A 9,061-nucleotide genomic window follows, 5' to 3' on the forward strand; every position below is an offset into this window, starting at 1 on the left:
CTAGCGGGAGGGCTTCGTTTTTAAGTGTTTTTGTGAGTTTGGTTAGGGTTTGTGTCTGCTTAGGAATGTGAGACGGTAGCAGCTCCCTGAAGATGGATTAAGGTTCTCCCTGTAGAGTTCCAGTCCCGATGATACGCCTAGCATCGTCAGAGGGTGTGTGAAGGTGTTTCTCCAGCGGATCTCACGGGGTTTGCTCGGTGGTTGTCTTTGGTGGACTCGGTTGGGTTTGATCTTCATTCATGTGTCTGTGTGTCTACAGGTTGGATCCTTTCGATCAACAATCCTATTCATCAGCGACGATTCCTATTCTGGTGCACTGTTCTTGCGGAGCCTTAGCACGACACTTTCTCGACTGTCTACTACAACAAAATTTACCCAGCTCTCATGAGAGACGGGTGATGACGGCGGTGCACCTTCGGCTCATTCCAGGGCTTGTAGTTATCGCTAGGTGGTCTACGGATATAGATGTAATTTCTATTACTTCTGGTGTTCCTTATACCGCCTTGATTGTTGATGAATAGATCAAAAGTTTTTTCCGCAAAAACAAAAATCACACCATCGAAACTTCTTCTGAATACAAATGTAATGGTGGTCAAACTTATTTTTTGAATAGAATAGTTTGGATTGCTTACCACATGTGGTTATTTTTTGAAATAGATGACCAACAATAATTTTGATGGCACACAACACATATTTTATTGGTCAAATCGATGGTCAAACTTAATTCTTGAGATACGTGTATGAGTTATAAATTGGGCTGGAAGAAGTATACCCTCTCATTTAAGTGCTTTGAAAAAAAAAATGCATGCGCGGTAGTTATGCATAAATGTTTACTCCCCACGAGAGACAGACTACTACTACTCCCAATTACAGCAGTACAATGATCCATCGCCAAAAATGTACTACAATGGATTACAATGAGGGTAAAAAATTTATTGTACTGGTATATACCAAGACTGAAAGGGAAAACATGTCTAGCAATATATGTTTGTTCAAAAAAGGGCATTGCATTTACAGGGTAGGAGTACTACACAATCTGTTGATGTATGATAAGCTACTACTAGAAGTGGATTTTTGGAATCCAAGTGATGGCTACCTGCAGCAGTACTTGCTACAGCAACCTAAACTGTTCATGTCTGCCTGCCTCACCAAATTATAGTCACCACTCACTTGCCACTCCTGCAGATCTCATCTTACCCAGCTTAGTAGTTAGTACTAAGTTCCACACCCCAATACACTGCTAATACTATTTTCAAATATAAAAAATCCTCTACACCTTGCTTTTGACAGCATGATTAGTCCAGTATAATCACCACTTGCAGTTAGCACCCAACCTAATAATTCCAGCACTGGGGAGTTGAAAGGTCTTGGCTGGGAAAAAGAGCCCAACTGGGCAGTAGTAAATAACAAGAACTGAACTTTTCTGGAGGACAAATAAATGTTTTTAGTGGGAAATAAATATGTGTTTGGCAAAGAGGAAAATGAAAGAAAAATCATTTGGGCTTTGCGGTTTTGGAGGAGTAGTAAAATGTGAAAGCAACGAGGCTCTGGGGAAGGAGGAAGGGAAAGCTTTTTCTTGGTTTCAGTAGCGCCCATTTATACGCGCCTCTCCCGTCCCGTCTTGTCCTCTCTCTCTCCTCCCTCCGCCCTCCCCCAATCTCTCTCTCCATCCATCCATCACCTCACAGGCACAGCTCTTCTTGTTGTCCTCATCCGCCCCATCAGGAGCTGGAGCTGGAGCTGGAATGTGAGTGGCCTTTGGTTTCATCCCCTGCTCCTCCCCCCTCCTCCCTCCTGCTGCGCTCTGCTGCATGCATGTCTTGGATCCTTTCGCCCGCCTTGGTCTCTTGCTGAGATTCTCGCCGCGCACATTCACGGCCCCTTCAACGTCCCCTGTCCTGCGTCGCGAGCTCGTTCCGGCTCTGGGCTCGCTGAAATCCCCGTGGATTTTGGGTACTGTAAATCCTCTTTTTTTGCTTTCAGTAAAAAAAGTTCCAGCTTTCGGTTCAGTTCTTGGGGAATTTTGCTCCTTCAGTTTCTTGATTCGCTCCGGTTTTAATTCCGGCGACCTCTCTCACCCTGCATTCCCCATCCTCCGCATTCTGTTTCTGAGGATTTTTTTCGCCCCTCTTTAGCGGCAATCTGCACTTCTGTTTCTGATTTAATCGATGCTCAGTCTCAATCTGCGTTGCTTGTTTTTGTGCCGCTCTTGATTGCAGCAGGTTGGTAGGCGCTTAGTCACATCCGGACCGCCGCAATGATGAGATTCAAGAACCACCATGAGGGATTCGCGGGGCAGCAGCTGCTCGCCGCCGCCGCCGCCGCGGGCCAGGCCTCCGGTGGGGCGCCGCTGCCGTGGTGGGTAGGGTCCCAGCTGCTGTACGGCGAGCCGATGGGCCACGGGAAGGCGCCGCCGGCCGTGCCCATGTCCATGTCGCCGCCGGAGGATGCCTGCCGGGACGGCCAGTTCCAGGTCGTGCCGAGGGCCCAGGCGCTGCTGGACGCCGTGCCGCTGCCGCCGCAGCCCATGGGGGAGAGGGGCATCCCTGAAGCTCTCAAGTTCTCCATGGCTCATGGTGAGGCTGCTCTGTCCTTTGAGATAGGTGTTTGTTCTGTGGCCTGATATGAGCTTATTTAAACTGTGCATGCTACTTGCTACTAGTAGAAAGAGTAGATAGTGGTGTGACACATGGCTGGGTTCAGCTCTCAGTAATTTAAGTTTTCAGCATTCACACACACAGAAAAAAGATTCAGTACAAATTTGGCAATGTTTGTAGCATATATAGACATACAGAATGCAGTTCTAGGAGTGCTTAGGTAATGTTGAGTGCACATAGTAGGGTGGTGTTTCTCTCAGATAATAGGGCTATTACAAGAAAACCGCGTAATGTATCGTGAGAACAGTATGATGTGCCATACCCAATGAACTAGTTAAATCTGTGCATGTTAGTAGAAAAGAGTAGAGAGTGATTTGATACATGTGAATGACACAGGGTTTGGTTCAGCTCTCGGTAATTTAAGTTTCAGTACAAATTTGGCGCTATCTGTACCTATTTCTCGACACAGGTAGACAAATTTGGTGTTGTTCAGAGAAAGGTAGATACGCTTTTAGTATGAACAAATTTGATGTTGTTCAGAGAAAGGTAGATACGTTTTTAGTATGAAGTGTAAACCCAAATATTAGAATGCTTGCCGCATCGTGAATATGTGAGTTAATTAGCTTAAATTAGATAAACATTTAGTACTTTTCAATCTGCAAAAAAAGAAAAGATGGTTATCTTTGGTAAGGGAAATATAGGGTAATTTTGAACAAATCTTGCACGGAGGTGGAATCTGTATATGTTGTGACAAGCGGATGATGACTCATGCTGGATGAGGGCTGGTTGGATCCTTCTAAAGTAAGGTCTTATGTGGATGCCATTATTCATAGACACCATTTACATCACATAATCAATTCAACAGATATTTTTGTACCGCTTTCACTCAAAGGCTAAACCTTGGCTAAACCTGTGACCTTCCTTCTTATACCCCTTGAGTTCTTTTAAATTTACTGGTTCCTTACGGTTCTAGCATAAGTATTGCCAATTTGTGTATACCTTGATTCAGACATCAATCAACATCTTGATTCAGAAAAACCATACTGCACGATTATGCTATTTCCGACATGAGAAAAACACCCCAGCGCATAACTAGTCTGTAGACACGCGCCATGGAAATTCTGACATTTTCTTTGGTTAAAAAAACATTTTCTTCTGTTGAGTCGTGGCATGACACCAAAAGAACCTAGTATGTAACCTAATATGCCTTGTAGAAAATCTGATGCTATATAGACTCGATCCTTCTGAAACTTATGCTTTTTTTATGAACACTGAAACTTATGCATTTGATATAGAAAATTGAACATCATAAGTCAAATTGCCATGGGTTCATGGATCCACAGCTTTTTAGCACATGTTCTTCTGATATGTAATGCCATGTAAGCGTCTCAATGAGATTAGAAGGATTTCCCTTTGTCAGTTAAAGATCTCCTATCATGCATGACTTTCTCTTTCTAGCAACTTGAATGACTGGCGGATTTCAAAGTACAGACGTACTTCTGTTTTTATGGACCTTGGATATGTGATTGATGGTGCATTTGGGTTCAGGTAAAGGAGGGAACAGTTCTGAGCACTCTGCACCTATCACTCTGCAGTCACCATTCACAGAATATAATGACCACTTTGAGTTGGGCCTTGGCCAATCTGTGGTAAGCTTTTCCCACTTGTTCGGTTTATCTGTATGAATAATGGTGACAAACCTGTGATTAAATTAGTAATGCATTTAGGACTTTGCAACCTTACAGTTACAAATGCCTTTCTGAATTTCCTTAGCCTTTGAGTTCATCAATGCCTTCTGATATTTTTCAGATTTCCTCCAACTACTACTCTGATCAGCAGTATGGCCTACTTTCTTCTTATGGAATGAGATCAGCGGTAATGTGCATTTAGTTTTTAATGAGTCATCTCCACGATTTCTATGACTAATCCTTGTATATATGTACTCCCTCCGTCCGGAAATACTTGTCATCAAAATGGATAAAAGGGGATGTATCTAGACATATTTTAGTTTTAGATACATCTGTTTTTATCCATTTTGATGACAAGTATTTTCGGATGGAGGGAGTAGTACAGAACTTTAGTCCAGTGTTCATCTGAATTCCACAGTTTGAACAATCTAGCACAAAGTTTCCGTAAAATGGTTCATAGTGCTAGTTATATTATGTATGTCATTTCTGAACATGAAGTTAGTGCAAATATAAATCTTTAGTTTTCTCAATAAGCAACAAATGAAATCTAGCACAGAGTGTACACCGAGTACAAAGTTAATATTTTTGAAGTTTGTGAATAGCAATTGCATGGTGAAGCTTTCTTGGCTTAATGTCAGGAAAGTGTTCTGGGGTATCCTTTTTTCATTGACACCAAAAAGGATATATAATATTCCCTCCGTCCCAAAATAAGTGTCTCAAGCTTAGTATAACTTTGTACTAGAGTTAGTACAAAATTGAGACAGTTATTTTGGGACGGAGGGAGTAGGATTTATCTTTGAGTTTGTAAGGCTGAAGCTTGTATACAATTTATTTTATCTAGTAATGTGTGATATCTAATATGATCCTCCATTTCCCTTTGTGCAATGCAGTCTAGTGGGCGTATGCTTATACCACTGAATATGCCTGCTGATGCTCCAATTTATGTGAATGCAAAGCAATATGAAGGCATCCTCCGTCGCCGCCGTGCTCGCGCCAAGGCAGAGAAGGAGAATAGGTTGGTCAAGGCCAGAAAGGTGTGGCTCACCTTCTCAAAGTATAAACCGAGGATGTTTATTCCACCATGGCATGCAATGCAAATGTTCTTCTTTCTTTCCATTCATGTGAGTGCTTTCTACAATGCAGCCATATCTTCACGAGTCACGCCATCTTCATGCAATGCGCCGTGCGAGAGGCTCCGGTGGACGCTTCCTCAACACTAAGAAAGAGACCAATGGAAAAGACACTGGTGTTGGGAGCAAGGCGATGGTTGGTAACCCGCTTATGCGGTCAGCTGCATCTCTCAGTTCAGAGATCCAGCACTCTGAGCAGGGAAACCCAAGCAGTGTCTCCAGCATGTCTGGCTCAGAGGTGACAAGCTTGTATGACCATGAAGATGTGGACCACTACCACAACTTTGAGCATCTCCGGACACACTTCTTCACCCCGCTCCCGAGCATCATGGACGGTGAGCATGGGGCCGGCAACCCCTTCAAGTGGGCAGCAGCCTCCGATGGCTGCTGCAACCTCCTCAAAGCATGACTTGAGGGGGTGACGGACAGCCGAAATATCAAGAGATGGCGCAAACCGGCAGCATCTGCCGGCATTGTGTCCAGCTCCAGGGCAGGGATCCTGCCGTCATCTGGCTGTCCGTGGGCAATTCATTCTTGGCTCATGGCATCGGTAGTGCTTTCGCTCATCGCCTACTTGTCCTCGAAGCTTCATGCTAGTTTCCAGGATCCTGTGGTGAGTGGAACACCCCCTTTGCCATAAAAAATATATTATGTAGGTAAGTACTACTGCTTGCTACCATCATCCGACCGTTTCGCGGTAGCAGGTTTAAGTTTCTATTTGAATAAATGTCTGAAACTTCAGACTAGTTTGAACGGTACTGGAATTGGAGTTTGTATGAAGTACTCCTATCTCTTTCGTTTGGAGAAGTATTGGAGTATGTTAAGTAGACTTGGTGATGTGTTGTAATAGTTGGCTTGAAGGTTCTGTGTGTAGACTTGGTTTGTTTGTACTCTGTGGTGTTGACACCTGAAATCAGTGATGTATTGAGACTTGGAATGGTTTGTGAAGTTCCTTATGCTGTGGTCTGTGGCTCATTTGCTTCACACTTGGAACCTCAGACTGAGGCATATTCCATTTGCTTCACACTTGCAGCTGCCAATTTGCAAGAAGGCATCGCCTTTTACTTGATTGGATACTCGAGGAAAGAGAATTTGCTTTGGCTAGCTCTTTGTAATGAGAGTAGCAATCCTGGAGAAAAAATTAATCATAGACAATTACAGATATTACAAAGCACTTCAAACAAAAATCGAAGCATAGGTATAGTAAGTTAGCACAAAAGTATTTGACAAATTGTAATATACTCCCTCTGTAAACTAATATAAGAGCGTTTAGATCACTAAAATAGTAATCTAAACGCTCTTATATTAGTTTACGGAGGGAGTATCAAAGAAGCATTATACCTCCAATATATGATGTCCATTAATAAAATAATTACATTCCTTTTCTGAAAACTAAACATATCTCCATATGCATCATTGACTTACTATCATTATATTAGTATGCCAACAACAAACATCAAAACATATATCCAAAATAACTTGTTTATATCCCACCCAAAAAGGAGCTTTGTAATAGCCTTTCATCACCAAATAATAAAAATTAACATGACAAGACAATAAAAAAAACCTTAAAGTTCAATAATTGCAATCAAACACATTGAAATATGTATTCCTTATTTCGTCCAGAGGAGATCTAGTGGGTTTACGCAGGTTCAACCCTGAAATTGATAACAACACTACGTCCTACTATATTGTATTTGATTAGTCTGTAGTCCTGCTAAATTTTACTGACTAGTCTGCGGTACGATGACATTTCTCATGAGATGGGATAGGGCAGCTTCCCTATTTATATATTGGGTGTAGTAGTATGGTAGCTATATTTTAGGAATCTGTTACATACGAGATATCCCTGGACACATGGAAAGTGGATCACCATGTAACCATAAGACTCCTAATGTTACGCTCCCAACCTTATATCCTCTTGGGTTCCCAGTCGGGTGCTCGGAGCACAAGACCCCAGAGCCCCGGGGACTCGTTAAAAAGGAAAGGGTCAAGAGTGTCCGTATGGTGTTCCCAGATGAGTAGAAACATGCGGAATGAGGGTATCCCATCATGGGATGTCCAGGACATCTCCGTCAATCTGTTGTAATGGGTCGGGTGCAAACGTTATCTGAGTAGTGGTGGTCGATCGAAGTCATGCTTGTAGACCCCCCGACACTGAACGCACAACGACATCAGCCCGAGTGTGAGCACATGCCCCATTGGGGGATTTCAACCGTTGTCTGCCCGGATGTTGGTGGGTGCATGATGGAGCAGCTATGGTGTCCTTTTTGGCACTCACGTCTCCGCACCTAGCCGCCAAAAGCCACCCACTGCACATTGGAGTGTGCATCAAGCAACAACCGCGAGTGAAGCAACCAGACGATACAATCCGCCTTCCAGAAGCGTACACGTAGCAGGTGAACGTGACACCTATCGTGTGATAGGAAGTGACCATCAGCATGGCTCTCCACGCCGCATCTACACCAACCGGCTACTCAGCAACACACCCTCATCTTGCGTCCGCCGACCAAAACCAACGCACCAAACCACCATATCAACCACAACACCTCTAAACGCCCGAACCAAGTTCGTGTGCTCCAATGTGACGCCCGGATAATTAAACTACAATAATCCTTTGCTAATGATGCCACGTCACCACGATTACTGTTGTTAAACTCGCATAGGTTCAAAACCGGTCCAAATTCAAATTTAAAATAAAGTCGAAAAATCAAATTTTCAAATGTCAAAACTAAAATGTTCTAGGTGTGGCAAATAATCTTTGATTATTTGTCATGTCGGAACCTATAATTTATAATGTGCTTTAATGCCCTAAAAAAATAAAACATGGCTAAAATAATTATTAAATGCTTTTTAATTAATGCACAAACACAAACTATTTAGTTAATGTGTCAAGTTATTTAAGGCAGTGGAGTTATTTAATAACGCTAATTTAGGTGCTTCTTTGGTATTATATAAAACTAAAACAATATAAAAGAAGCTAGAAAACAGGGAATGTAAAAGAAGAAAGAAACAACACCCCCCGGGCTTTGGCCCACCAAGCCGGCCCACCTACCTCACACGAACTGGCCCAGTTCCCCCTCCTGCGCCGTCTTCACTGTGCGGGCGACCGAGCGCCCGCGTCAGGTTGCCACCACGCCGCCTCGCCGGTGTCGACAGGGGGATAAGGCCGCGACGCCTCGGCTTTCCCCTGCCATCTCTGTGATACGTCTCCAACATATCTATAATTTTTTATTGTTCCATGCTATTATATTATCTGTTTTGGATGTTTAATGAGCTTTATTATGCACTTTTATATTATTTTTGGGACTAACCTATTAACCAAAGGCCCAGTGCAAATTGTTGTTTTTTTGCCTATTTCAGTGTTTCGCAGAAAAAGAATATCAAACGGAATCCAAACGGAATGAAACCTTCGCAAGGATCTTTTTTGGAGCAAACGCAATTCAGGAGACTTGGAGTGGAGGTCAAGAAAGCAACATGGCGGCCATGGGGTAGGGCGGCGCGCCCCACCCTCGTGGGCCCCTCGTAGCTCCACCGACCTACTTTTTTCGCCTATATATACTCTTATACCCTGAAAACACCCAGGGGATCCACGAAACCACTTTTCCACCGCCGCAACCTTCTGTACTCGTGAGATCCCATCTAG

General features: G+C 43.4%; 1 protein-coding gene across 5 annotated transcripts; it reads left to right on the forward strand.

Annotated features, from left to right (window-relative positions):
- The first annotated feature begins 1,632 nt into the window (after positions 1–1,632).
- Positions 1,633–6,352, forward strand: LOC123102094 (nuclear transcription factor Y subunit A-2). Of its 5 annotated transcripts, none has more exons than XM_044523378.1 (6): positions 1,633–1,747; positions 2,220–2,576; positions 4,146–4,246; positions 4,407–4,472; positions 5,176–5,319; positions 5,429–6,352. In XM_044523378.1, the coding sequence occupies exons 2-6, from the start codon at positions 2,258–2,260 to the stop codon at positions 5,822–5,824; spliced, it is 1,026 nt and encodes a 341-aa protein (XP_044379313.1). In that variant the 5' UTR covers positions 1,633–1,747; positions 2,220–2,257; the 3' UTR covers positions 5,825–6,352. The 5 variants fall into 5 exon arrangements, with proteins under 5 accessions (XP_044379313.1, XP_044379315.1, XP_044379314.1 ...); XM_044523380.1 differs by having other exon boundaries at positions 1,637–1,747; positions 2,223–2,576; XM_044523379.1 differs by having other exon boundaries at positions 1,741–1,953.
- Positions 6,353–9,061: the final 2,709 nt, after the last annotated feature.

This window comes from Triticum aestivum, chromosome 5A, assembly GCF_018294505.1.
Source record: "Triticum aestivum cultivar Chinese Spring chromosome 5A, IWGSC CS RefSeq v2.1, whole genome shotgun sequence".
Lineage (NCBI taxonomy): Eukaryota > Viridiplantae > Streptophyta > Magnoliopsida > Poales > Poaceae > Triticum > Triticum aestivum.

What these genes read in the sequence shown, in the direction of transcription:
- LOC123102094 (XM_044523378.1), top strand. Translation starts at nt 2,258, where the DNA reads ATGATGAGATTCAAGAACCACCATGAGGGATTCGCGGGGCAGCAGCTG. An exon ending in CAAGTTCTCCATGGCTCATG is followed by an intron (nt 2,577 to 4,145) that starts GTGAGGCTGCTC and finishes ATTTGGGTTCAG; the next exon opens with GTAAAGGAGGGAACAGTTCT. An exon ending in CTTATGGAATGAGATCAGCG is followed by an intron (nt 4,473 to 5,175) that starts GTAATGTGCATT and finishes TGTGCAATGCAG; the next exon opens with TCTAGTGGGCGTATGCTTAT.